We start from the raw sequence: 27,329 nt of genomic DNA, 5'->3' as shown, positions 1-27,329 counted from the left end.
AAGATTAAAGGTATTGGAGAAAATTGGTAAGAGAAGAAGATGGGGTGAAAAGGAAGAAGAGATCGAAGGAAGAGTGTCGAGGAGAGATGGTAATAACCGTCGAGGAAGGAACTAGGGTTCATAGACAGGAACAATGAGAGCAAACAAGAACAAAGAAAGTGACATTTCTATTGTATTAGATCGATCAATAAAAATCCGTATGAGTCAATAGGGACCAATAGCGATCATCAGAGGCGACAAACGCATGATGTACTCGTTTGACTGCATTGATATTGTTTTTTTTTTTCTGCCGGACAATTAATTATTTTGCCAGTTTGAAGATATGTAGGCTAATCAAGGCCAATCATACGTCATGTTTTAGGTTATGTCTCACCGCCTTATACACCGCCCAGCCTAAGACTCGACATTAAGGAAGTTTGACAGCACAAAGAATTCTCCCGTAATCCTGCTAGAAAAGATGTAGAAATATCAAGCAATTACCTGGTTATAGTTACCCCTATCTGCAAACTATGAATGGGCCTTGTTAGACAAAAAATACCCCAACCTTGACACCTTCCAAGGTCGATTCTCTCTACCCATTTGACCGCCTCCCATTTAGGTGCCTTATCTTCCCACCGCCCTCTCCTTATCGACTCAACGTCATACAGCAACACCGCTCTACTCACGTGGACCTGTAATCACGTGGTAGCCATGGCAGAAAACGGGACTCCATCCGAAGTTCGGTCTGGGCCGCCTTGCCTTGACAGCTCCCCTAAAGCGTCAAGGGACTCCAGTGGTACCGAGAACGAGGATATCACGAAGACTGGTTATTTCTCCCACTACACCCCTTTGGCCTCAGCCCTGGCGAATATGAGTGTCATTCTATGCACCGGTACGTGCGATATCACAAGGAGCTCCCCGCATTCTTCCAGGCATTGGACTAATTACCTTGGTTGCATATTTTAGCGGGGTACGACCATACCATTCGGTAAGTTGAGGCTCAACTAGCCGCGCGCGGCGTTTATATAGGACCCGCAGAGTGGCAATTTATACCAGAACTCTTGCTGACTATATATCTGCTAGCTTTTGGGAAGCGCTCTCGGGTATCTGTTCACGTACAATCCAGCATCCTGACTCGCAAGTCAATCGTCTGTGCATCACACCGGATAAGAGGTTTTTGGCTGCCGCGGGCCACAACAATGTCAAGCTGTTTGATATCAAGTCAACCAATCCTAATCCCGTGATTACATTTGAAGGTCACACAAACAACATCACCGGCGTGGCATTCCACTGTGAGGGGAAATGGATGGTTACCAGCTCCGAGGATGGAACTGTGAAGGTCTGGGATACTCGTACCGGCAGCTTGCAGCGGAACTACGTCCACCGGGCTGCAGTCAATGATGTGGTCATTCATCCCAATCAGGGCGAGCTCATTAGTGGTGACCACGCCGGTATGGTCCGTGTCTGGGACTTGGGCGAGAGCGTCTGTACTCATCAATTGATCCCGGAGGAGGACACTGCGGTTCTCAGTGTTAGCGTCGCCAGTGACGGATCGTTGCTTTGCGCTGGAAATAAGAAGGTGCGTGATTTTGAATTCATGGAGCATTGTAAGGTTCTTTACTAATATGTCGACAGGGCAATGTCTACTTGTGGCGCATGGTCCAAACCGACGACACCACCCGCATCATCCCCGTCTGTACCTTCCAAGCTCACAAGGACTACCTCACTCGTGTTCTCCTCTCTCCTGATGTCAAGCACCTTGCAACCTGCTCTGCGGATCATACCGCCAAGGTTTGGAACCTTGACTCGGAATTTCCGCCTGCCAAACTGGCATTGAAACAATGGAAAGAGAAAGAGGCATTGAACCCTCCAGTTGAAACTCCGGTCGAAGCTCCGGTAACACCTGTCGAAGCTCCCGCCCAGTCTCGGGATCTGCTCCGCATTTTCGATGCACCCATCCAAGACCGTGATCTCCTCCGTATTACCGATAACCCTCCTCGCCAAGAGACACCACAACAGACATTCACCTCATCCCCCGACGGGCCTCCTATGGATCCAATCAACCACACACTGTTCCTGGAGACCACGCTCGCCAATCACCAGCGCTGGGTCTGGGACTGTGCCTTCTCCGCAGACAGTGCATATCTCGTAACAGTCTCCAGTGATCACTACGCTCGCTTGTGGGAGCTCGGCACTGGCAATATCATCCGCCAGTACAGCGGCCATCATCGAGGCGCCGTTTGTGTTGCTTTGAACGACTACTCTGAGCCTCGCTAGGGGCAAGATGCAAAGCTGAGTTGCCACGGCTAACCCGCATTCTGCTTTCATGAGTTAATGGGTCTCGATTGGCGTTGATCTTATTCTGGGTAATCTACACATGGCATGGCGCACGTAATGATGGGTGTCTTCCAGATTTTTCTGGTTCTACGGCGCATTTCGGTTGGTCAATGGAGACCTTTGAATTATTTTGCAGACTTTTTGCTTGTTCCATTTCCATCCCACGGAGGATACTGCATAGTGTCGAGATACCACTGACAATACCAATATGTTTATTTCAAGTATTCTTCTTCTCTACACTACATACTCCTGGACATGTCTAAAAAGTGTTTACAAGGTTATTGAATTCCGCGGACAACGCAGGCAAGTCTCCATAAACTAAAAGAAAACATAACACCACGCTCAAACTGGACTGGAATCAAATCACACGAAAAAGAGAAAGAACAGATCTGAACATACCCATAGGACTAAAAACAAATGTTCAAGTACATGAAAAAGGAAAGGTAAAGCCCATGACACAATTCCGATAACCGCTCACAGACAAAGCCACTACTTCCGCTTATGGATTTCTATGCCATCCATGGATATCTTCATGATAGAACAAACCAACAAAGAACCAGCTCCTTATACGACGGCAAACCATGTCACACAAACAACAATATCCATCCCCCGCTCCTCAGCACCAGTGTACTTGTATGTCCACATGCCGTCGCGGCTGACATCCCAGAACGCCCCAGAGGCAGAGTGCATACCACGCTTGCCGGCATTGCTAAGTGCGCCATCCGCAGCAACGGACGGGTCAATCACGCCCTGCTGCACGATTGTGCTGTTCACGGTGAAGCGGTAGGAAGGGGGCTTGGAGGCATCGGTGGGTGCGGTAGCGGTGATCAGGGCCTTGAGGATGGAGTTCTGTGCGGGGGATTGTTAGTATTGGCATTGCGCAATCGGATGGTGGTGATTAATTGGTTGTGGGTGTTGGGCGGTGACGCTTACGATAATCTGGGAGTTCCAGTCTCCGACATTGTCGTGGTCGTAGCCCTTGCTGGTCGCAAGGGCATTCTCGCAGGCCTGCGGTGAAATGTTAGCGCGGGGTTAATAACGGGGCATTTTGGGGAAGGCATACCTCGTTGGTGATCTTGGTGAGATCCTCAATGGGGATGGGCTGGAGGGTTGTTAGGACCGTTTATGACAACACAATGGTAGTGCAAGTATTCGTGTGACATAACTGCGGATTGGTATAGCGCAGCCGCGGTGTCACTCGCGATCAACGTACCGATGCAGAGGCGCCTTCGGCAGACATTGTGAATAAATGGAATGCGGTGGTTTTGGGAGTGCCTAAGAATGCTGCATAGAGGATTTTGTTAGTATACGAGTAGATTCACTCAAACTTTAACGCGTGTAGACTCCATTGGGTTGACATCATGTCTAAAATACCACGGGGTATGCGCGCGGCCCGGAGCAATGCGGGGAGAAGAGGCGCAATTGACGGGGAATTTCAGCACAGATAGCCTCTGTGAAACAGGATAAATGTATTCGCATACCTTTATTGGATCTGGATAGTAGATAGGATTATGAACGTGGGATGCTTGTAGGACTGCTCCTTGCAATCTACGTGGATTGTTTGGATGTTTGGCAATCACTGGGGCGCTTGGCCCAAAGGAGTTTGGCGCGAGCTTGGTTCTGCCACGGCGGTGTGGGAGTATAAACATCGGCCATGTTCGAGGTTCCAATATGACAGGCCATATGATAATTAGTATAAATTATATAATATACATATAGTGCATACATGAATGATAGGCCCCTTCATACTGATTAAATACATTTTGCGTAAAAATATAGCACGACATGGTTAACAATATGCAAGACCCAACCATGATGGAACGAACGGGCGAACACCATGACACAGAACACCATCACGGAACAAACACGGAAACCAGTTGGCAAAGACTACTCTCCAGGCTCTACATGTTATACACGCTGGAGTTGTTTGAGGTGGAACTTCATATCCTCGTTCTCCTTGCGCAGTCTGCGGCTCTCCCCATGAAAGACATGATTTACCCTGGACCCACCTGGCAGAAGTTATCCTGTATGTACGGAGTACTATGTTACAACACTGTACATCACGGATGCCAACATTGAAGACAATAATATTTAGAACATTTGAACAAAACTAAAACCACAAAAGTAAATATCGAAAAGTTCAACATAAAACAGAAACAAAAACAAAGTTTCAAACCCCCATCAGCCAACCCAGTCTAATAGACGGTCTCATTGCCATATCCCCTTCCGCGGCCCTGCTGCTGATACCCCGGTTTATATCCATAACCCTCAAAGTCCCCATCACCCTCTGGCGGAGAACTCATTGTAACGTGTCTGGCTTTCGTCCTGAGCAAACCCGTAGCCACGACCGTACTCTTGTTCTTCGCCATATCTCTCATCCTGACCGCGAGAAGTGGTGTAATCTCCGACTTGTTCGTTTTGGAAACGACTCTGGTTGGAATTTTCTTCTTTCGTGCCGTCAAAGCCATAGGCCTGATTCTCGTCGGGTTGATCTTGGTTCCATTGTGACGCTTGACGATTATTTTCTTCCTCGTCTTCGTTGGTTTCGGTTCTTCTGTTGTATGGGCTCTCTTCTTCATTCTCATCGCTGCGGACGTTGTATTCATGATCTCGACCCCATTGCTCTGAGCTCAGATTCTCCTGCTCGTCTTGGGCCGGCTGCTCGTCTTCTTGGTCTCTTTGGTTGTATGCTATCTCTTCTCTCTCGTTCTGGCTATCGCGGTTGTCGTATTCTTGGTCTTGGTTCCATCGCTCCGAGCTAAGATCACCCTGCTCGTTTTGGATTCGTTCTTCGTTTTCCTGATCTCTTTTGGTGTATGACCGCTCCTCAATATTATCTTCCTTGTTGCGATCGTTGCTCCATCGGTCCGATGTCTGATACCCCTGTTGTTCATCCTCGAGCGTTTGGACCTCGGCGTCATGGTTTCTTCTGCCGTACGACCTCTCTTCGTTTTCACTATCGTTCTTGCGGTCGTTGTTTTCTTGCCCTTGCCAACCGCCGTTTTCGTCTTCTTCCTCGAGTTGGTTGTACTCCAGACCCTGTTGCCAGTCAGAAGATTCTTGACCTTCATCTTCCTGGTCCCGACTTTGGTCTGGGTTCTCAAATGGCTCATCATCCCGGTTCCCATTTGGGTTGGTGTTGTACTGGTTGTATCCATTATCCTCTTCATCTCGGGGAGACCAGGCGGTTTCTTCATCCTGAGTCTTATCAGCAGCTCTCTCTTCATGACTGCTGTCGAACTGCTGATCATCCGCAGATCTGCTCTCGGACTCCCCGGGAGGAAGAGTTGAATCCTCACTGATGGGTCTAACACTCATATAGACCTTCGAATAGGCAACCTTCTTCATGGTTCCTGTTGTTGGAATATTATAGGTGGCCCCGCTTGCCATTTTCACCACAATGGTCGCCGTGTATTCGAGGTCGAGTTGGCCAGCGTACGTTACAGCTTCAACAATCACTCCGTCTCCGGGTCCTGCAATATGGCCACTTGCCCCGGATGTCACACCCTCCGTGGTCTCAATAGTGTCCGCCGTTGACTTTTCTTTGGTCCATGAGTGCTCGATCGTTTGAGAGGATTCAAGCTCCAATGTCGTTTTTGTGATGTACAGATTCACCTCACCGCTCCACTGCTCTCGAAAGCCGAGGGCCAAAGAAGTTTTTTGCGAGCTGGTCTCGGTAACGGTATGGGACTCTTTCTCAAGTCGGGGCATGTCGAATTTGTAGTCGTACGGCTTTCCTTGCCATGGAAACTGCGATGACTTGACCGACTTCGACTTGATACCGTTGCTGGTGCCGGTGGGGTCGTTCTTGAACTTGACATCCTTCATCGACATGGAAGCGACCTTCTTCAGAAAGTACACACCCAACATATCGACTGTTCCTCCGCATCTTCCCTTGATGCCGACCCAAAGTCCAGAGCCGACATCCTGGGGAAATTCATCTTTGCCGTTATGACCACCGCAATCGAAGGAACGTCCAGTCGAAGTGGTGAACTTGATCCGTCCGAGGTTTGTGCCTTTTCCGTTGCCCCACAGGCTAAGGGATTTGACAGTCTCAGCTGCCTCGAAGATGAATTCGGAATAGTCGCCCCATTTCCCGGACCCCATCTGCTGTTTCTCCTCGTCGTTGGTGAATTGGACGGAAACACCTATGATGTCTCTGCCAGACGCCCAAACACCAACTTTCTCCACGAGGCCACCCGTTTTTGCGAGAATCCCGACCTCGCCTCCACCATTGCCGCCGATGCTGCCGGAGTTGACCAGCACCTCAAATGGATACGCTGACATGATGAGTTTGGGAGTAAAAATTGTTGATAAAACCTGATTTTTGCCTTGTAAGTCCAAGTCACAAATGTGAATAGGTATTGAGATGCTGCGATGAGATGTCTCTTTCGAAATCATTAAAAGAGACACGGAGAAGGAGAATTATATAGTCCTCTTTGATGTCTTATGGTGGTTTGAAGAAGTTTCCCCTTCTGCGCCGAGCTGAAAATGAATATCCAGACTCCATTGATAATTCGCTCCTGTTCCTCGGTTCGATACTACGATGCCGCTTCATGTCGACCGCATTACTATGATTTGTGCTTGAAGCCACCAAGCCACCACTCTGACTGTGTCAACCTCTTTCTGGCATGTATTTTCCCTGGAAAGGAAAGACCAAGCCTTGGATCAGTATTGTGGCAGTAATCAAAAACTCTGAAGTCGTAGAGTTGTCACTTTATCGGACTTATCCGCTGCACTTTAAAAGCTGAACACGGGTTCATACTTATTGTCCGATGGCACTGTTTCCACTGACTGTTACACCAGCATTTTGTGGCTTTTCAGTGATCTTGCTGTTCGATGTACTCCTATCTAATTGAAAGCGAATATGGTTCGATACTGTGAGTAGAGCAATTGCAAATGATTAAAGCCCAAGCCACTCTGGTAGAATTTTAAACAACTATGAGTAAACAAGATATGGCAACAATTTCCCAAGCTAGGCCTGACCAAAGAAAGCAATTTTATGGTCCCATTCCCGTATTCATGATATTCCTTATGCATATAGCCAATCAATGCAAGATTCTAAGAAAATCAATCATAGTTAGGGCTGGAAATAATAAGCGATGAAATGCTTGGCTGCAGTTACAACGACCTCGCTGGACGTTCAACTCTTGGCAAGGGCTGAGCCAGCCTGTAAGTAAATGGATCCCGTGAGTCCGGCGCTAAGTAACTGGCCATGTACCCTGCAGGAGATGCCGTGTTTGGAGGGGCTACTCTGTACATCTACCTGGCCTAGGCTTTGAGAGATAAAAACTGTTGTACATACTGCGGCTGATCATGAACTTAAATTCGTATGCTAAGTCTCATCTGACATTGGATTTTCACCGATCGGGGTTCTGAACTCTGTTTTATGGTCCCCAGAGCTTCTGAACACCTGACCGGCTGAGGCCGAGTGTGTTCGGGATTCCTATTGTTCGGGTTCTGTGAGATCGATGTATCGCGTCGCTCAAAAGCAAACTCAAAAGCCCGGCCATTCTCCTGAAATCGCCACCTGCATAGAGGCCAGATGAGCCTGATCCGAGAGCTGCAAGATTGGAGGCAACCAGGATTCAGCTGCAGTTTGTGACCGGTAAATTGGTAGGCAAAATTGAAGTGACACAGCGATAGGTGTAAGATAGAGGGAATGAGGGAGGAGAGTGGAAGAAAACGGAAAACGAAGAGGATGTTACTTTAATGACGTATCGGTGCAAACAGGCAATTCATAGGCCGTTCACGTTTGTAACAAATGATCAATTATTTAGGCCATAATTTTCCTTAATTACTTATGGAGTTCGTCCTCTGTGTTTAGACAACGTGCGGTAGTCTCTCTAGGACCCAAATTTAGAAATATGTTTATTTCATTGCAGGGTGGTGCATGCATAAGAGAACGCAGTCCTGGAATCTGCTGGGTCTCTCGCTCTATGTCTACCGCCCTCGGGTCGGTGTCACCGAGCCCTTGTGCGTAGCCTTATATGAGCAGACTTCAGTTTTAGGTGACATGTTATTAGCCTCCGTATATGATTCTTATAATCGGGAATAAAGGCTTTAGTCTAACAGCCTTAGTGGCCCTCTGACAATGAACACATGCTGAACTGGAGCTTCGATCCTCTTAGGCCATGGGAATAGTCTTGCAGAACCGCACCGATAGAGAAATCGTATGAATTCCTGAGCTGCACAAACACGGAGCAAATGCGGGCGTAGGAAGAGAATCTATAGAAGCTTCTAAGGTGGTTATTGACACCTCGCTTTACAATTGAGAAATCACAAAATTGATGACCCGAATTTCCCCCTGGTGCTACTAGTGGGTCCCTTAACTGGGGAGTAACGCTAGCAGTTTAATTGCGCTTTCATTGACTGTTAAATGGCACTTGTATTGCTTGTTGAAAAGCACTCTAAAGTGTGGCCTGCACAAATTTCTCTCTAGAGTACATACATGGACTGAGAACTATTGCTTACAGGTTGTAGGTGTGAGCCTGAACATTGATAGTAGACACGGTCCAAGTCTTTCCGTTGTCGGTGGTCTTGAGACCAGAAGAAGTGGCCTCGTTGATAGCCAGAGTGTCGCCGAAGGAAGAATCGGCGGCATCCAGGATGATTGTAGTGTCGGTGTATTCTATAACAATTAGCATCCGTTTAATTACTGGGAAAGATAAACGCAAACTCACCGTGTGCTGCAGCAGTACCCTTGCAGGCATCATCCTGGCATTCGACAGCGGTACCCCAACCCTGTGCCTGGCCGGAGCCTAGAAAAATTGTTAGTTGGAGACTGAGATTATGAATACCGAGGACTTACTGGTTGAAAGAGTCGACACGACCTCTCCATTAATGGAGACAGTCTGGTCAAACTTGCTGGTGTCGTCATTGTACTTGTCTATGGAATAATTAGACCTCGTTCATAAGTCCCAGTAAACCAGAGCTTACAATGCATTGTGACCTCATCACCAGCATTGGCAGGGACCTGCTTGCCGCCCAGCTGGGTGCCTTGAAGGGTACTAGCCCATGTGCACCATTGCCCAGCTGTTGCGCCACAGTTGCTGCCAGAGTCACTTATCAATTATGTGCACTTGCATTTGTTCTTCCATTACTCACGCGGCAGGGTCGGAGAAAGAAACGGCAAGAGCCTGGATCAGATCACCACCGCTTGTTCCCATACCGGGCCAGAGAGCAAGACGGTCTTTCTGTGGGCTCGGGGCCTCGGGGAGGACAAGGGTTGTCTTCGCCTCACGGATCCATGACGAGGTAGGGCCGAGGGAAGAAGTGTGGACCAAATCCGATCTTGTCTTGGGCGTTGACAAGGCCGAGGAGGGCGAGGAGGGCGAGGTTTCTGATAGACATGATGAATCGGAGTATACTAAGTTGGTCCGATGTCGAAGGATCAAATTACCGACGAGAACAGCGGCTTTATATGATAGAATGTTAAATATAAGGGTGAAGAATTGGCGATGACCCAGTTAAGGGGAAACATGAAGCGGATCATTCCACCTATACACTCCACCAACCTATAATTTCTCCGTTTGGTAATTTCTCCATTGTATAATTTCTCCACCCCATAGGGTTAGAATTGGGACGTGCATTTAAGGCATGGAAGGCACGATTGAATTTAGTTGTTTCAAATGAGCTGACTTGAAACAGACTAACGTTGTCGGTCTCCAATCCGAGAAAAATGGGATCCAGAACAATATGCTAGTTCCAGTCTGTTACATACAATGTCTGGGGGTGAAGACAATTATTTATGACTGGGCATATTGTACTCAGGAGCGTTACTTCGAGACGAGCTTGCTCCGAGAGGAGATACAGTTATTTTGGCCCAGCTGAAGTTTTAGAATTAATTTACTCGGCTACAGCTACGGAGACCATGTATGTCTACCCAATAAACGCCCGCCCGGTATTTTAAGCTATTTTAGTATGGACCTAATGAGCTTGTTGCAAGATATATAAAAGGGGCCAGGAATACGGATAATGTGCTAAAAGCGTAGCTATTTACGTCAAAATTTAATTATATTCGCTTCTTCATTTCGATACTTTATCCATCCATGGATATGGGTAACAGGCTTAGTATTAAGCCTAGTGGTCTGCTGTATGGTGCCAGGGCGAATTGGTCATTGGACTCGCTTGGTTTTGCAAGTACTTCTGTCAAAATATCCAAACTCTGTGCTTATGTTCGAAATGAGGAATAATACATAGCCCAATAACAGTGCCCTGATGTGTCCCGTCTTTGTCCGCGTGATGCGCTATCTGGGGGCCAAAACACCTCTGTAATCCCCGCAATTTACCATCCGCACCATTTTGCCGCCATTTGACACTCCCACTATGTATCAAGCTTTTTCTCTGATATCTCTTTTCCTCTCTGTGCATGTGACTGGGGCGCCTCAGGACCATGACCGTGCGCTCCTCCGTAGGGATGTTTGCGATGGGATGAACAGCATGCCAGTGCTCTACCACGATTATCTAAGTGAAGTATGCCCACCAAAGTATCTGAACAACTCGGAGGGCATTTGCGACCATATGGACTACCAGTCGAATTCGTGCGTGGCGTTCTGCCAACTCAGAACTCGCTTTGTTTATGGGAAGGAGTTTCCCTTGGACGTTTGGTGCAATGGGCCTCCTTGTATAATTGCCGATTTTACGAAGACCATGACTCGGTCTGTAGATATAAAGCCTCAATTCGAGAAGGGCTTGAATGATGGAATCAGTGGAGGGTGGCAGTCAAAGACCACGGCTGATGTGGGAGCTCAGGGTATGTCTTACGAGATGCCTTTGAAGGATGGACAGTGCGGGTACTGGAGCTGGATCCCTACCAAGAAAACTGTGTGGTAAGTCGAGCATCTTTGTTATTCGCTTGGTAGACGAAGAAATGATGGAGACAACTAACTCGTGTCTCAGTGGGACAATGTCCTACCAACAAACCGAAGCGCACCGCTGCATGGGTGATATGCACACCAGCATAGATTACTGCGTAGATGATCTACGACGATATCCCGATGGCACTGTCGACGGAGAAACGATCTTTGTCTACACTGACTGCACGACACGACTTCCGTTGCCGATGGATCAGCAGACTAGCATATATAGGCTACCGGGGGTTGCTCTGGATCGTGGTGAACGTTCTTCAGCTCAGGTCTTGGATGATTATTCTTCGGACTCGGAACAGCAAGTGTTGTGGACATAATTCGCTGGAAATGGATTCTGTACAGGCATACAGTTTATGCCTGATACTACAGGCGCCAATCAGGCATCAGTGTAGATTCAGAATCTATTTCTCTTCTCGGTCTCTTTCCTCTCGGATTTCCGTCATACCTCCTCATTATTTTCTTAATTCACCTTTTAGTTTTCTTCTCTAGCTTAGCGGGTCTGCTGCCGAAATCGGGGCACCTACTGCTACAGCTGCTACTATTTCCTTGGACTTGCCAGATTGCAGACCCACTCCCTGCAAGGAGCCAAATGTCAAATGAAGGGCGTCGGCAAGACTGGTTCTGATGACACCGAAGCCTTATGTCTCCAATATAAATTCCAGGTTTAAACACGTCTCGGATTTTCTAGACGAGCATATTTTATTGTTCCTATATTTTCGCCTCGAAAATGGGCCATTTCGATACAAAATACGAATTGAAGAAACCCTGGATTGACACACCTTTGATCGAGTCGGCGACACTTTCAAAGGCTGCCGGATGGTAAGATCGGGCTTTTATTCTCATTAATCGAAGTTCCGGACACTGAACAGCAAGTATAGTAGAATTTTTCTCAAATTAGAGTCGCTCCAACCGTCCGGCTCATTCAAATCGCGGTGAGTGCGGTATTCCACATGGCGGCGGGTCAAAAGAGGTCCGTGTTCTGATACAGACTTGACTGGTTTAGAGGCATTGGAAACTTAATCCTCACATCTCTTTCTGATCCATCAAACAATGGCAGAGCCCTGCATTTTTTCAGCTCCTCAGCAGGCAATGCGGGGATGGCAGCAGTCATAGCCGCCCGGGATCTCGGTTGTCCCTGTACTGTTGTTGTTCCCCTTAGCGCGAAGCCTACGATGATCCAAAAAATTCGCGCTGCAGGGGCTTCGGATGTTGTCCGCCATGGTGCCAGTTGGTTTGAAGCAGACGCATATCTGCGGGAGAATTTCATCGAAAATGAAGACACCAAGTTGGATCCTTTGGTCAGGAACATTTATGTCCCACCATTTGATCATCACGACATCTGGCGAGGTGCAGGGACTCTGATTGATGAGATAGTTAAGCAGTTACCTCCAAGGCACTACGGCGAACCCGATACCGATCATTCTTTCCCGGCAGATGCAATCGTTTGCAGCGTTGGTGGTGGCGGTCTTTTAAACGGGATTATTGAGGGCCTTGAGAGGCACTTGCCGGCCTATCAACCGACAACGCTTCCTAACAAAGAGGTGAAGAACGTTCGAGTTCTCGCTGCTGAAACAGCTGGGGCGGACTCGCTGGCGCACTCGGTACGCAAGGGTTATCTGCACACTCTACCTGCCATCACATCGCAGGCAATCACCCTGGGGGCACTCTGCGTGGCACAGCAGACGCTGAAAAACGCGCAATCTCCTCCGCCTGGTGTGGAAGTCACTAGTATTGTGGGCACCGATGCTGATGCTGCGAAGGGAGTTGTGCGTTTGTGTGATGAGCTGCGGTTGGAGGTCGAGCTGGCTTGCGGAATAAGTGTCCAAGTTGGGTTAGATAGGCTAAGGGAAGTCATGCCAGAACTCACACCGGATAGTCGAGTTGTTATCATTGTATGTGGAGGAAATGATGTTTCCCCTGAAATTATCTCGGATTACCGCCAGAAGCTTGCCAATGGTTGGCGATGAAAGCCTACGGAAATTGATGTGTGAAAAACCTTGCGGAAGGTCATGAATTACCTACTCTCCCATCAACGATGGAGGGTATTGAAACCACAGTATGAGGTACAATTTCGAAAGGGATCTAGTTTCCAATCTCATCCTCTTGTTCCCACTTAACGTCAGTCTATGTCTAATAATGATAACCCAGGTTAACCCCATGCTAGCAAGTTTATCTTGAGTCTTCAAAGCCCAAATATCACTGCAGTCGAAGAGACCCGTGATTCTCGACTTCGTCCAGCGCATCGGCAATGCGCGATCCCTCTCCCTCAAAAAGCATCCCATCGTAAGTCGCAGCACCCAAAACACAGCCAACAATAGGGGCGAAGAGGGGAACAACGAAATAGTAATTGGCTGCCGTAAACACCTCTCGGCCGTAGATGATAGCAGAGAACAATCTCGGCCCAAAGTCTCTAGCTGGGTTAATGGCCTAGTTTCATTAGTACGACTTCCTAACGTGATAAGCTGATGAACATACGTAGCCGGTCTGCCAGCCCAAAGCCGCTCCAATCATAAGCAGTAGCAGAAAGAGAGCGATCTGTGGAGCAGGCAATCGATGAGCATTTCTCGGGTCGGAGATGCTGAGACAGCCAAACATCAGCACAGCCGAGCCCAGCATCTCAGAAAATGCAGCCTCCCAGTTCGACTCGAAGAAGGCAGCTGGGTAGGTCGAGAAGATACCCGCCGAATGGTGACCGACCGGGCTCAGGATCGATCCGCCGGGAATGGTGTATTCGGGGTCCCAAGCTTTGATGGCAGAACGGTAGTTGATATATACGATGGCAGCGCCGACAAACCCGCCCAGGAACTGCGCAGCCAGCTTGCCGGGGACTTGTTTCCACTGCCCTTCATATGGACGCACAAGAGCAAGGCAAAGAGTCGCTGCTGGGTTGATGGTGGGGCTGGGATCAGACAAGTAGCTGGAGAGGGAGACGGCAGCAGCCCAGGCGACATTGATGGACAACCAGGTGCCGTAATTGTAGTCGGACAACAGGCATTGGGCGACCACTCCATCCCCGATGACGATTAGCAGAGCAGTGCCGAGAAATTCGGCCGCATACGGCTTCAGGACCCGGCGATAGACCATTTCGATTAGGATGATATTGCAATCCGACTCGGGTACAAGGTGGGATATAAGGTGGGATGCCAACACTGGGAGCCCCTGATTTCTACCAAGGTTCAAGGTTGTTTGATGCCCACCCGGACGGGTCCACGGGTGTTTACATAATTTAGATTAACTTTGAGCCGTGACGTCATAACAACCGGACTTTCCTCGGCATTCCTACCTAAAAGGGATAACTTAGACCATGACCATTATGTTTTATGTGTCAGTAAGACTAGACCGAACAAGTTATGCTAAGATGTTTGGATGGAACTGAGACTTGAATCTATAGGGACAGCATATCGCTTGATTCCATCAACTTTCCCAGGCCAGCCAGTTTTAAATCTGCTCTCAAGGGACCACTGTGAAATTGTCAATCTGGTTGACACTACCAACTGACACCAATCTAAGGTTGAGGAACATTCAATCATATGGCTAGCAACACTATATCAAATAGAAACTGTAAGTAATAACCTACGTACCAAGATAAGCCAAGGGATACCTAAATCTTTCCTCAAATATCTTCAATATCAAAACGCATGTTCAGGTGTTGAAGGTGCTCACCATCGTGAAAAGAAACAATCCTTGTAATTCGTTTTCTACCTTGTCCCCACGCGCACAGAATAAAAGACGCAATAATCCTACCAATTGTAGTACCCAGTAGGGCATCAAACTCGCTCGAAGGACCCCAGATCACCTGTTCGTTAGAAGGATACGGGAGCCCTCCAGATCTGTACACCTCATCCCGAATACATTGCACTGTGTCAGTTTCAGAGATGTCAGTCACAAATACATATCTGAGGCTGTTAAGTGGAAAATCCATTTCATAGGCAGCCTTGGTAAATTCAGACATGTGTGGAGCAGTGCTTCGCCTTGATCGACGGATCCAATCAAGAAACACTACCCCTCGTCCAGTGCGCCCCTCCCAGCCCACAGGTGGACCTTGTCGATTCCAGATCTCTACCTTGTTAAGCTCATCCGGTAGATCAAGAGGGTATATCCAGGTGGCCCATATTGAATCCAACCATACAGTTTCGTGGGTGACGAAGTACTCCGGGGGTTGGGGGTTGCACGTTCCTGAAAATGTAGATCTAGGGTATGGACACCCCGGTTCAGGTTCGCATTCCATCCATCTCTGTAAGCTTCGTCCTTTTTCTTCCCATGGAGAATACCTAGACATTGCGGATCAGGGGCTGAAGAGCTGGGTTAGGTGAGGTAATAGAAAGGTCTAATCATACTCACCAGCCCTTGAAGTTGACGGGTCTGAAAGCTGTTGTCCAGTGCCTAGTTTTAAGCATGCCAGATATCACGAAGTGAGAGCAAAGGAGGTGCAGCAATACCATTGTTTAAGGTCTAATCAAAGAATGGGCACAAAGCTAATGTGAACAATAAGCCCTGCGAAAAATAAAGAAAAAGCATCCAAAGGGCGAAAGAGCAGTAAACTAAATAAAGCACCAGTATCGATTAGAGCCAGCAATTGCCTCTCATGACCGACATATTTATGAGCGGCACGCTGGGCAACAGGGTTTTATTGAACACACCAATTTACCGCTCGGGGTTCCTTCCATGCTATTCTACATTATGGTTTAATATATTTATATTTGGCTTAGCATAATGTTTGATTGGAAAATGGGCAAGGCAAAAGGACCAAAGCGTGTCCGGGGAAATCTCCTAACCTTGGGATAGCGTCGGGACGCTCAGGGGCGGCCTGTGGGATGGAAGAATCCTCCGCATCTGAGCTTTTTAACTTCGTTTTGATAGCCTATATCGGACTCAGTCATTGAAAATGGCTAACGGTACTGATCAGAATTTGACACTCGCCGACAGGGTGAAGTTCATCAGAAATATGGATGACCAGACATGGCCGCTCGTCATCTTGGCGGAATTGGACGACGCGAGCAGAGACAAGCTCGTGCAGCGATTGCGCCCCAATGCCCAAGAAGATAAACACTCTTCAACGAGAGGGTAATGTCAAACGCAAGCCAATACTTCAAGTCGAGGAAATGATGTTCAAACATTCACACCATCCGTATCCCTACTTGCATCCATGGCCCGGCAAGGCTCGCATCGGGAGAGCCAAGCCAACTTGTATGCACTCGCTGTCCTGGCGTACCAGTCAGGCCACTCCAAATTGATGGTTGCAGATGAACTTTCCAAAAGACAACTGACCGGGAACCTCCGCCCGGGTGAAGGGACATGCTTGTCGGTGATCTTGATCTCAGTCAACGAAAAGCCATCCACTGTAGACGGTATTTCCGTTTGGGCGCGGCGAGAGAACTGTAGGGGTCAGCAGATCGCGCAGATGTTTGCAAAATTTGACGACACCTGGAAATCGAACTCAGTCGCAGATAAAACAAAGTCCGACTATCATGAAGAGGTGTTGGAAAGAAGAGATTTGGGAAAACCCAGGACTTGAGCTCCATGACCCTGATCGCCCAGTTCTTTCAACTGATTTGAAAGCCACGCTCGGATGCGAATCCTAATTGGAGGCTATGGTTGCAGCTCTTTCCAGACTCCCAGTTGAATTAGCAACCGACGTTGTTTCCCGAATAGGAGATGCACGATCTATTCAAAGTTCTTCATGGAAAAACGTCCCCTGTGATGAGCATCTGGTCATATTTCTCCTCTTTCCCGCGACCCCTGACCAAATCCGCGAGACGGCCTCATTTATTCAGGAGGCTGTGAGAAAGGAAACTGCGAAGTTAAAATCGACCGAACCCGGCGAGAGCGACTTTGAAAGTGATCTTTATGAGCCAAGGATGACCTTTGAGCTAATACCATGGGATAAACATGCCATCAGATCTCGCCGAGACTTGATGACATTCTGGTCATCTTATTATCGTCCCCATGTCTCACTATTCTCGGCAGGGATTCCAGCTTTGCATTTGCTACTTCAGCCTATTACAGACGTTTTAGCCCCGTCTTTTGTGGAGGTTTCCTCTAACAAGGGTCGCATCACGAACCACGCTAGACAGACTCATCAAGCCGGGGACGGGGAGACGACCACAGTTTTACAAGCCTGACCCGGTTATTGAGAAGGAGAACCTATGCCATGCAGTTCAACCATTCTGCTACAGCTTCCGTGAGTGGCAAACAGCATCAAGCTATCGAGGTTCATGGTTACCCGCATTCTATCTCACAAATAACCTTTCCAAAGACCAAGACCGGGAGATTCGAGCCGAGACCAAAGGCTATGACGGTGGACTGGATAATTATTACAATACAGGAGCTAAGAGCTGTGGATTTATGCCATGGAAATCCGGGAAAGCTGGCGAGCTAGACGGTACTGTCCAGGACATGTGGGAAATTGCTCAGAAAGTCGAGTCCGAGTTATTTTTGGCAAATGATTGCGAGTTCATTTGCATTGACCAGAAATCTGCGGTTGATAAGAAGGTCATATATGTGCTGTCAGACAACTTTAGCACCAAGACAGCGCGTTTTGCGCGCAAGCGCAGCCCACGGCCCCTACCTTCGGGATGTAGCCTCTGGGGAGCTGAGTCTCCCGCAATATGAGCATGTGAGTACATCTGAATTATGACACTTGACTCAACCCTAAAAACTTTGGAGATCTTCAACCAATTAAGCAAGTTACTTGACCAAACTAACATTGGAACAGACCTCCACTGGAGAGATCGTTGTGCACTGTGGCGAGGTATTCTGCCGGGTAACTAACTGCGAACAACGCCGTGTGGGTTTACCTACTAAGAAGCATTGCTGACTCTAGGTCTACTATAGCAAATGATTGCTAATCCGTTCGTCGCAGACCCCGTTCGCCAACACGAGAAACTTTGCACATGCACCTCCATATCCATAGGGTGATAGTCGCCCCGATGCATTCTAGGCGAGTCAGCCAGCGCACCATGGACGCTGCTATTGCGTGATATCAGTCTCTTTTCGTTGATCGGGAGGAAGGGGATCGGGATCAAGACGATGAAGATGATCAGGATATCGGCAAAGAGGATAATGCGCACTAAGCGGACAAGCTAGGGAACCTACGTGTCAACAACGACGCCGTCATCCGTGACACCACTGCAGCCTTCGCACTTGGCGCTATTGTCCCCCCCACGCACCTTTGTTTCGATGCCACGAGCCCACCAATTCTTTACTCACAACAGGGATAAGAAGTATGAAAGGTTCCAAGGTTCACAGTTTAGCCCACCCCAGCATGGTTCTCCTCGCTCGTGCCACCAGTGATTCCTGTTGTGGATTAGCGTTTACTGGTGGTATCAATAACAATTGAACTAAGAAGTAGATCCAAAGTGAGGGAAATGGAAGTCTACAGTCAGGGAATTCATAATGTGGAGTGAGAATGTCCAATCCTCCGCAAAGAATAAAAACCTGTCAATTTGCCTATCTACCTATTTCAAGGCCGGTGGGTATTTGGTCTGCTAAATCCATATCTGGAAGTGAAAGTAGACTTCTTCACAAGTACCAAAAAGGGCTTACGAAGATCCTAAGCAGCTATTCTAAAAAGTAACGGTGAGAGGTGAAGAGCATCTATCAGGACTTGCTAGCCAAACTGGGGAACCAGCTGGCCACCTCCGTTGCTTTTAACCCATTCGCTCTCTTTCCTTTTTCCCCGACGACCGTCATCCCGGCAACCTTTCTTCTTCACAACATTTGAATCATCTTGTCGAGTCTCGCAGCTGAACTCAACATGTTCAGCCCTATCGGGCCCGTGTTTTTGCACTCCTGTGCGGTCTACCATCGCTACATCCAAGAGGTAGCCGCTGGAGATCTGAGTCTCCCGCCGTACCAGCAGGTTAGTGCATGTTTAATATAACCTTGGGCAACCATTTGAGGCATTATTTGCACCAATCGAATAATTGCTGATCTATGAAACCAACAGCGGAACAGACGACCAGTGGAGATGTTATCGTGCATCATGGCGAAGTCTTTTGCCGCATGACCAATTGCGAATACCGCCGCGTGAGTTCACTAACACCTCTGCCCAACCATGCATTGTACCGACTGACTGCTAATGGATTCATTACAGGTCCCACTTTCAACCACCAGCGTCCTCCGCTCTCACATCCGCAAGCATGGTGTTATGGTGGCTCGGTGTCCTCCTGGCCGTATCAGCCAGGGTGGCCAGGATGTCGCACTTGCATGGTTCCAGGCACTATTTGCCGAAAGTGAGGAAAGTTATGTGGATACCGAGTGAGGATGGATCGACAAAAGTCCCTGGTTGCTCGCACGATGATTCGGCCCATAGATAGTAATACTATCCTCTTGTTTACGAGACTGATGTGTTTGCCATCAAGGACAACGTCACTACCCAGAGCAAGCTGTCCCGGGTCCTTGTCGATGGCTACTGGGAACATGATTCCGAGAGGTGCTGTGTCGAAGTTGAATCGTCGTACTGCCCCATTGAACAACGCTGGGATGGAAGTGGCAGACTCTAGCACAGTTAAGACAGACGACCTTGGTTAGATCACAGTAGTGGTAGCCGAGACCACCCGCGTCATTGCAGCAGTGGTGGTGGATGGTCCAAAGGCCCCAATCTATACTCTGTTCCTAGGCAAACATTGGATGAAAAATGTGGGTCTGGTTGGCTACTGCGAGCGGGACGAGCATACAATTCGGACAGATGATCTTCGTGGGATTCCAGTTCCAAAGACCCGAACCATCCTCACTCCGAACATAGTGAGGTCAAATCTATTAGGACAGGCACGGAATACAAGGATGGGCTTCTTCCCTGTCGCTGCATTGCCTAGCATAGTGAACTATTTTGCAGACTTCCAAAATCTGAAGACGAAACGATAAATCTATCTAAAACCTTCTCCATATCTATGTAAGACATTAACGTTCAGCTCGCTAACTTCCCATCTTTCTCTTCCTTCTAGAGATTAGCAGATTCGACAGGTTCACTGTCAGCATCACCACTAAACATCTGGAGAACAAGAGGACCAGCGTTATCCGAAAACAACCTTCTGCCACTTTCACAGCTGCGTCGAATTAAATCCTGTCCACGCTTGAACATATTCTTTTCGTATGCGGCCAGTGCAGCTTCCAGCTTTACCTCCTCCACATGAGCGAACGTGGTGTTGCTGCCGCAGTGACGGATGAGACACTCCGCCAACATAACTGCATCATGCATACTACAATTAACCCCTTCGCCAATGAAGGGAGTAGAAGCATGAGCAGCATCCCCCATCAGGGTCACGCCAGGGGCCACGTCACGATCCCAGCCAACTGTTTCGGGGTCAATGAAATACAAAGGCCAGGGGCGGAATGGACCTTCCGCATTTTCGATAAAAGCCTTTAAATTCGGTGTCCAATTCGCGAAGAACTCATTGGTGGAAAGAAGGTGTGAACGCATCTCTTCGGTGGCCTTGCTGGCATCAGCGTGAACGGAGGTCACGCGTTTGTAGAAATCTTCAGGCACGTTCAGGGCAAAGTAAACGCGGTAATGACCATCCGATAGCTGCTGCACTGCTATCATCTTCTGGTCGCCTAGCACGAGCATGTTTCCAGGCCCCACCAACTCATGCGCAACAGGGTAGCTCGGATTGTTGTGCGAAATTTTCCCCTCGATGTAAAATTTACCAGAGTATTCTGGCCATGCGGACGTGACCTGGAAAATCGACGTTAGAATTTGAACTAATATCGGTTCTCGGATGCAGACTTACCAAAGGACGGACTTTGCTCCATGCACCATCGGCGCCTACAACAAGTCGGAACCCGGTGGCAGAGGAACCGTTCGTGAAATGGATGATGCACCCATTGTCACCAACAGTGTTTTCATCACCAGCTTTCCTCTCGACGAATTTGACACCATGTCCCCAGCGAATCTTGTGCTGGGGAATCGATTCGAGCAAAAGATCGCGAAGTTGCAAGCGATCGATCTCAGGACGGTCCTCAAGTGTATTATTGAAGTTGGCAATTGTCTTCCCGGCTGAGTCGAGAAGGTGGAAATAGGCAGCGTCCCAGCGTGCTAGTTCGTTGCTGAACTTTTCGAACAAGCCAGCTCGCTTGAGGGCTTCTTGACCAGAGTCTCTTTGCAGGTCCAGTGTTCCACCTTGTCTGTTCGGACCTGGCGTTGAGGACTGATCCCGCTCAAAGACAACGTAGTCAGTGATTTCATTCACTTCCAATAGTCGAGCAAGGGTTAGACCGCTTGGTCCACCACCGATGATTGCGATTGATGGAGGTACTTCCATTGTTGTTGTCGTGGTATAGTTGCGGATGAAATGTGAGATATGCTCAAATGACTGGATATAATGGGGGATTAGAGACACCGATGTACTTCGGCACATGGGTGTTTTTATACTTGAAAGCCCCTTCGCCAAGACTCTCGGGATGCCGTTCAACGAACGCCCAGACGGACAAGCCGGCACGAAGCATATCTGGCCGAACAAGCAACGATTGGATAAAGCTTGTCATTTTTAGTGGGAGTCCCATATACTGTTTCTAATCCCAACAAATTCCTGGATCTGCATCAAGGCCTCGTCTCGGACACCGGAGGCCGTGATGCCGAAAATCCCGGAATGAACCATTCCGATTGGTCCAAAACGGGATTGTCCGAATCCAGCCAATCAACGGCATTATTCTCGGACTACAGTCCTGGCGGCCGGGCCAAGCATCCCCCGTCCTCTTCATCTCTTGGCTGAATTGTATTGGACGTGAGATTGAGACAACAATAGGGACCACTCGTGACTTCCGCTTATGGAAGTCAAATTCGCTCGATTCGCGGTAGGCACCACGATATCACCAACACCTTGATCGCAACTGACGTTCTCAGTGCACATTCTGCCGGCAGAAGAAACTCAAGTATTCCGCACCCAGCTATAAGTCAAGTTTTTCTTGATGAGGTCGCTAAATTGTTGAAGGTGCTCGCGGGAACTCCCAAAATGCAGTAACTGCAAGCCGTGGCCCAGTGGCTGTGAATACTCGCGAGACAAACCCCCCCACTACCCACCCAACTCCGACTCCAAATCACATGTGAGAACGCCAAACATCTTTATACGAACATGGGACTGACATTCGCAGAACAAGTGACTCGGCAGCAGAAATCGATGTCGAAAGTAGACTGGAGCGACTTGAGCACGCAGTCCGGCAGTTGACAGACTCTGTCAATCGAGCCTTACAAACGATTACATCGGCATCACCTCAGACGGATACCGGGATATCGGGCCCGGTTTGTCGCACCATCCCTACAAAAAATGTCGGTTCTGAGTCCAGGCTCCACACTGGCCTCTCACATTCTTGCTCCTTCCTCGATGAGGCATCGGCCAACATTGATGCAATCCGCCAGTCATCAGGAAATACTACTAGCCAGAATGCGCATTCGGAGCTTCAATATCTCTCCGGCCGGTTGACCACGACGGAAGTTGAGCAACAAGTTGCACAGGATTCCGCCACATTCTATATACCTTCGAAGGCAATCGGCTACCGGCTGATCGGCAGTAAGATCTCCTCTCTTCGAGAATGCAGATAACTACTGACCTCCCAACGCCAAATTAGGATTCTTGGAGGATGGTGAACTAGGTGAACCATTCTTCTCATTTCCGTCGGACGACGTCGTACGGCAAGTGGTATTTGAACCTCACAAAGTCCGGGAACGGGGATGGATCGCCTACTTCAATTATACGATGCTTTGCATCGTCTCCAATGAGAATGGAGAAAATAGCGAGACGAAGAACTTCCGGCGAAACGTGCAACTCGCGCTGAACGATAGCAGCATCTTCCTCGAACCATGTCTCGTCAATGTGCAGGCTTTGTGCTTCCTAGCAATGCATGGCGAGGATTATGCTGCGCCAAATCTATCCTGGATGCTGCTAGGACATGCATGTAGACAGGCCCAAGCTCTGGGATTACATTCACCGACCCACCAGGACACTGACTCGCGACAGCAACGGCTTTGTCTCTTTTGGCTCCTCTTCCTAATAGACAAATCTTGCTCCCTCTCATTTAGCAGACCGGCGTTTCTTCCCACAGCGTTCTACCACAACGTCCCGTTACCAGACCGGTCCTTTTTGCTCAAATTCAAACCGCATGAGCGTGCGTGGTTTGTGAATGGGCAGCCATCTGTATATGGCTCGCGCTATGGTTCTGAGTTTTTCACACATTATATTCAGTGGGCAAAGCTCGCAGGGTCAGTTGTGGATCTTCTCGCAACGGATGGCTCAATACATCGAAAGCAAGAGATTCGATCAAGCCTCGAGACTTGGTACTTGGACACCAATCAGGTATCTTACACCCTTTCAATTGGCTAAAGCTTGAGCTTTCTAATATTGGAGAACAGTCCCTCACAGCCATCGCCCATGCCGAAAGTGCCTCGGCAAGTGCCAGCCAAATGCGCGAAATGAACTTGGGAATCAGCACTATGAAGTTCCAGTATTTAAACTCCCTCATTCTGCTACTGAAGGGGGATGACTCTTCGTCGAATTTACGCCTTTCGTCTGCCCGCGAGGCCATCTCTACACTGAGCTTCATGGTGTCAAATTGGAGCTCGGTATACAATGGAGTAGTATGGTATGCACCCAAATCCTTACACCCACTTTCGTAGCTCATATCGCTAATATAATTCAATAAGGCAACTTCTGTATTGTCCGTTTACCCCTTTCTTTGTCATATTCGGAAACATAGTCAACAACGACAGCCCCCAGATAGCTACAGTCGAGCAAGATCTGAGCCTTTTATCTGCCACGGTAGACTATTTCGTGGCAATGAGATCGCAGATGCGCTTACTAGCCACTGTATGTTCCAGGTTGCAGCATACTGCATCTGTCTTCCTACAACTAGCTCGGACTCATGTTTCGGGTCGTGTCCTGACCCAGACATACGAAAAGCCTGCAAATCCATTCCAACCGCCGCCCACTCAGCCCACCTACACCTATGGCCAGCATCCTGAAGACCTGATGGATTTGGATCTTGGAGAATTAGACGTCTCCAACTATCTCGAATGGTTGCCTGCAGATATGGGATCCGCATGGCCGATATTTGACACCAATCGACCAGACATGTCTTCTCGCCTTGGTAATAAGAGACCTAGTCAGGGAAGCGGATTTGACTGGTTCTCTTGGGACACCTACTATTCGGGGGCGGAGACATGAGGCAGGATATAATTTGAGGCGAATTATAGCATGTAAAACATCTTCTTATCAAGGGAAGAATGTTGTTCTTATTTACGGCTGAATACAGTACATCTTTCCATTGGCTTAGTCTCTAGCTTTGTGCTGATTTGGCTCTTCATTTTATTGGAGCGAGATTGGCAACAATATTCAACTTCTAGGAAGGGTCAGAGTCACGAGGACCAAGGGTATCTCCGGCGCCCGAGTTCTTCCAACCTGTCCACGCCAGGTATTGAAGAGATTATTAGTGGAATTGCTAGCTGAAGGTTATATGGCTTGTACAGGGCTAGGATTCCGTGGAAGGACTGGGAATGGGGATACAAAGGAAAGTCAATTGACGAGCGCCATCTGAGAACAAACAAATCACTACTCCTGTCTAAATAGTATCATATTTATCCATTTCGTCCATCATCCATCGACTAAAGTGAGGTGGCCAGGTATTCACGCAGGCAGACTTGGCTATTTATCTCACAAACGATATATGACTCGCTTTCAGAATCAATAGCCCACCTATACCCCAAAAGTAGTGACTGTCATCAGTGTCAAGGCATATGATAATACCACCAATAATCCATCCTTGGGTAAAGACCTGAGATCCACCAGGAGGCCATGGAGTCTTTGATATAAGCTCTCATGCCGTGTTACATATGGATAGGTAATAAATTTTCTTAGTAATTTGGTGCTTCATTTCCAAGGTTGTGAATAGACACTGCTGGTTCTAAAGCATTCTGTTATGTTCAGATGCTCAAGGTTGACAATGTAGACCAACTACTCATAATCAACAACCCGCTATTGTTGAAATAGCAATTGTCTCTTCAACTTCCTCAGCCAAGTATTACCAATGTTAAAATGATAATTCTCGCCCTTCCACCCATCATAATAACCTCTGGTGTCAATGCTGGAGCCACAACGGACACTGCAAGCTCCATCAGGCCTTGTTTAGCATTGACAGAGCTTATCAATCCGATACTCGAAGATAAAGTTTGGATATACTGGAGAATAATGGTCGAGATGAACAGTCACTGTCTTGGTATCTAACACTGTGTTAGGATCTCATCCACCCAAAGCTTCGAGTCACTCACCTTTAGGAATGCGGAATGAACCCCAGAACCCATCATTCGCGATACTCTTCAGGGCCCCCAGAGCGTCAACACCAACATTGGTAGTCTTGGCGATGTGCTTCGTATTGTATTTATCATCCCCAAGAGTCAACCGACCGTGTGTTCTGCCAATCTCCTTGCCATCTGCGCGCACCACGTATTGTTCGGTGGTCACGCTGGTATCCGTCAAAGTGAAAACAACATCGTAGTCGTAACCACTGAAATCGATCTCCATATCAGGAGCAGCGGTTGTGAGCAACTTGCCTTGCCAGGCCACCACTTCGTTGCCAATGCATGGTGTATCCTTTGAACAAGCTCCATAGAACTGGACTTGGGCTCCCTTGGGGGATTTATAGTATACATCATCGCCCGATGTGCCTAACCAATTAGTCCCTTCGTATGCGCATTTCTATATTGTGTTATCACTTACCGGCGGGAATGAGATAGCTCGTTCCATAGCCTTGTGCCTGGAGCTTCTGGTCTTTGACATAGATATCCAGGTCATCATCCGGGAACTTGGTCACTAGCGTATCGAAGGGATACTTGTAGTTTGCAACAGGCAAGTTGGGATTCGGCAGGACCTTGTGGTCGGAGGTTGCCGCTAGGCTCTTTCGGGCTTTGTTGTTTTCCAAAGGAAGCCATTTGCATGGGGTCGAGTTGTCTGCCGGGCATTGCCACCACGGGTGAACCGGAGCGGGGCTGGGGGTAGGCCCAGGGCTAGGGTCGGGTGCATCGCAACCGTTCTTGTAGATGACTTCGATCAGGTTGATACCCTCGTGGAGGACGGTGATATAGTACTGGATAAAGACATCCAACGATGCGTGTTCGTGGGGGAAGCATTGAACCAGAAGGGCCCGAAGAAGGCTTTCAAGTTTTGCGTCCTTCAGGTGGATGCCGCAGGATCCTGGTACTGGCTTGGGAGTAGGAACAACTGGGTCTGTGGGTTATTAGTTTAAGTGCAAAGGTAATACCTGCTCCTTTTCTTTGACTTACCCTTTCCACCTGTGCAAGAGCCATCGACCAGTTCTTGTCCCTTCGGGCAACAGATCCAGTTTCCGGTCTTGGAATCCTCGTGCAAGGTACTTTGATCCTGGTCGGAGTCGCATATGGGAGACGTCTGAGCGCAATTCCAGCCACTCTCTGTTCGCTGAGGGACCTGGCCTCTTTGCTTGCAAATCTCCGTCTGAAACAAGTCAGTACAGTCGAACTGGGACATTCAAGTGTGACACTTACTATCTGCTCAGGTGGAGTGCTAGATGCAGATAACGCAAAGGGAAGGAAGGCAAACACCCCGAGGGTGCTCAAGTAATGCATAGCTGCTGTATTGCTGTCGTCTCTCTTTCGATGAGTCTTGGGAGTTGTGATGCGATTCTGGTCTTCCTTCGAGCAGAAACAGCTCCCTATTTATGTATTAGCATGGCCATAGTCCCCGGAGACCCCAATAACATCCTTGCTAGAAGCCATAGCTGAAAATTAGGCAATCGATGTAACCTCGTCCACAGCACTCACGGATTGGAGAGCTGACGCTGTATGCAAGTCTTGAAATAGAAGGAGGTTGGACATATCGACACACCTAGAACAGCAGCGAGCGATATTGTGGAGAATGTCAATGAATTATCAATGTCCGATGAAGTAATTCAAGAATCCCTTTTTTGGTGTTATGGCTGCAAGAAATCTCCGGTTTTCCACACGTAGCAAGCAAACAAATGCACTGTTTTCTAACTATACCCATTTTGTATATCACATAAGATGCACGGCGTACTCACGATCCACTAATGTGGGGGAGCTGAAAGTTGATCGGGCCTATGCAAGTTTGCCTAGATGTGACTTGTTCATGCAGCTGCTGGGATCGTCGGAGATTAGCGGGC

General features: G+C 48.3%; 14 protein-coding genes across 14 annotated transcripts; 8 read left to right on the top strand and 6 right to left on the bottom strand.

The window, feature by feature from the left end:
* Nucleotides 1-690: 690 nt before the first annotated feature.
* On the top strand, nt 691-2,256 carry N7519_000294 (WD40 repeat domain-containing protein; the record flags this gene model as incomplete). The annotated part of the gene is made up of 4 exons (XM_057287073.1): nt 691-871; nt 946-967; nt 1,063-1,558; nt 1,615-2,256. 4 exons carry the CDS (start codon nt 691-693, stop codon nt 2,254-2,256), a joined length of 1,341 nt encoding a protein of 446 aa, XP_057153156.1.
* A 624-nt stretch (nt 2,257-2,880) lies between these two features.
* On the bottom strand, nt 2,881-3,556 carry N7519_000293 (dynein light chain Tctex-type family protein; the record flags this gene model as incomplete). Its single annotated transcript, XM_057287072.1, has 4 exons — nt 2,881-3,165; nt 3,250-3,324; nt 3,380-3,418; nt 3,530-3,556. 4 exons carry the CDS (start codon nt 3,554-3,556, stop codon nt 2,881-2,883), a joined length of 426 nt encoding a protein of 141 aa, XP_057153155.1.
* A 1,040-nt stretch (nt 3,557-4,596) lies between these two features.
* N7519_000292 (uncharacterized protein) lies at nt 4,597-6,603 on the bottom strand (the record flags this gene model as incomplete). The annotated part of the gene is made up of 1 exon (XM_057287071.1): nt 4,597-6,603. One exon carries the CDS (start codon nt 6,601-6,603, stop codon nt 4,597-4,599), a length of 2,007 nt encoding a protein of 668 aa, XP_057153154.1.
* Nucleotides 6,604-8,786: 2,183 nt separating this feature from the next.
* N7519_000291 (uncharacterized protein) lies at nt 8,787-9,669 on the bottom strand (the record flags this gene model as incomplete). The annotated part of the gene is made up of 6 exons (XM_057287070.1): nt 8,787-8,947; nt 9,000-9,077; nt 9,128-9,205; nt 9,256-9,368; nt 9,424-9,519; nt 9,560-9,669. The coding sequence occupies 6 exons, from the start codon at nt 9,667-9,669 to the stop codon at nt 8,787-8,789; spliced, it is 636 nt and encodes a 211-aa protein (XP_057153153.1).
* A 975-nt stretch (nt 9,670-10,644) lies between these two features.
* Nucleotides 10,645-11,503, top strand: N7519_000290 (uncharacterized protein; the record flags this gene model as incomplete). The annotated part of the gene is made up of 2 exons (XM_057287069.1): nt 10,645-11,147; nt 11,218-11,503. 2 exons carry the CDS (start codon nt 10,645-10,647, stop codon nt 11,501-11,503), a joined length of 789 nt encoding a protein of 262 aa, XP_057153152.1.
* Nucleotides 11,504-11,913: 410 nt separating this feature from the next.
* Nucleotides 11,914-13,153, top strand: N7519_000289 (putative L-serine dehydratase; the record flags this gene model as incomplete). The annotated part of the gene is made up of 3 exons (XM_057287068.1): nt 11,914-12,005; nt 12,065-12,118; nt 12,190-13,153. 3 exons carry the CDS (start codon nt 11,914-11,916, stop codon nt 13,151-13,153), a joined length of 1,110 nt encoding a protein of 369 aa, XP_057153151.1.
* A 229-nt stretch (nt 13,154-13,382) lies between these two features.
* On the bottom strand, nt 13,383-14,270 carry N7519_000288 (uncharacterized protein; the record flags this gene model as incomplete). Its single annotated transcript, XM_057287067.1, has 2 exons — nt 13,383-13,613; nt 13,662-14,270. 2 exons carry the CDS (start codon nt 14,268-14,270, stop codon nt 13,383-13,385), a joined length of 840 nt encoding a protein of 279 aa, XP_057153150.1.
* Nucleotides 14,271-16,071: 1,801 nt separating this feature from the next.
* Nucleotides 16,072-16,254, top strand: N7519_000287 (uncharacterized protein; the record flags this gene model as incomplete). Its single annotated transcript, XM_057287066.1, has 1 exon — nt 16,072-16,254. The coding sequence occupies one exon, from the start codon at nt 16,072-16,074 to the stop codon at nt 16,252-16,254; it is 183 nt and encodes a 60-aa protein (XP_057153149.1).
* Nucleotides 16,255-16,332: 78 nt separating this feature from the next.
* On the top strand, nt 16,333-18,259 carry N7519_000286 (uncharacterized protein; the record flags this gene model as incomplete). Its single annotated transcript, XM_057287065.1, has 5 exons — nt 16,333-16,662; nt 17,202-17,666; nt 17,719-17,802; nt 17,902-17,949; nt 18,173-18,259. 5 exons carry the CDS (start codon nt 16,333-16,335, stop codon nt 18,257-18,259), a joined length of 1,014 nt encoding a protein of 337 aa, XP_057153148.1.
* Nucleotides 18,260-18,942: 683 nt separating this feature from the next.
* N7519_000285 (uncharacterized protein) lies at nt 18,943-19,449 on the top strand (the record flags this gene model as incomplete). The annotated part of the gene is made up of 3 exons (XM_057287064.1): nt 18,943-19,047; nt 19,143-19,214; nt 19,282-19,449. The coding sequence occupies 3 exons, from the start codon at nt 18,943-18,945 to the stop codon at nt 19,447-19,449; spliced, it is 345 nt and encodes a 114-aa protein (XP_057153147.1).
* Nucleotides 19,450-19,592: 143 nt separating this feature from the next.
* On the top strand, nt 19,593-20,051 carry N7519_000284 (uncharacterized protein; the record flags this gene model as incomplete). Its single annotated transcript, XM_057287063.1, is given in 2 exon segments — nt 19,593-19,713; nt 19,726-20,051. 2 exon segments carry the CDS (start codon nt 19,593-19,595, stop codon nt 20,049-20,051), a joined length of 447 nt encoding a protein of 148 aa, XP_057153146.1.
* A 76-nt stretch (nt 20,052-20,127) lies between these two features.
* Nucleotides 20,128-21,448, bottom strand: N7519_000283 (FAD-dependent oxidoreductase; the record flags this gene model as incomplete). Its single annotated transcript, XM_057287062.1, has 2 exons — nt 20,128-20,862; nt 20,918-21,448. The coding sequence occupies 2 exons, from the start codon at nt 21,446-21,448 to the stop codon at nt 20,128-20,130; spliced, it is 1,266 nt and encodes a 421-aa protein (XP_057153145.1).
* Nucleotides 21,449-22,138: 690 nt separating this feature from the next.
* Nucleotides 22,139-24,343, top strand: N7519_000282 (fungal specific transcription factor domain-containing protein; the record flags this gene model as incomplete). The annotated part of the gene is made up of 5 exons (XM_057287061.1): nt 22,139-22,143; nt 22,284-22,693; nt 22,752-23,476; nt 23,533-23,762; nt 23,824-24,343. The coding sequence occupies 5 exons, from the start codon at nt 22,139-22,141 to the stop codon at nt 24,341-24,343; spliced, it is 1,890 nt and encodes a 629-aa protein (XP_057153144.1).
* Nucleotides 24,344-25,300: 957 nt separating this feature from the next.
* N7519_000281 (uncharacterized protein) lies at nt 25,301-26,775 on the bottom strand (the record flags this gene model as incomplete). The annotated part of the gene is made up of 5 exons (XM_057287060.1): nt 25,301-25,395; nt 25,444-25,839; nt 25,892-26,398; nt 26,455-26,644; nt 26,695-26,775. 5 exons carry the CDS (start codon nt 26,773-26,775, stop codon nt 25,301-25,303), a joined length of 1,269 nt encoding a protein of 422 aa, XP_057153143.1.
* Between the last annotated feature and the right edge of the window lie 554 nt (nt 26,776-27,329).

The sequence above is a fragment of the Penicillium mononematosum genome (genome assembly GCF_028829835.1).
Source record: "Penicillium mononematosum strain IBT 11891 chromosome Unknown utg000001l:1.0-4488741.0:1.0-4491989.0, whole genome shotgun sequence".
NCBI classification, from domain to species: domain Eukaryota; kingdom Fungi; phylum Ascomycota; class Eurotiomycetes; order Eurotiales; family Aspergillaceae; genus Penicillium; species Penicillium mononematosum.
Note: the sequence above shows the minus strand (reverse complement) of the source record. Positions and strands in the feature narration are given on the sequence as shown.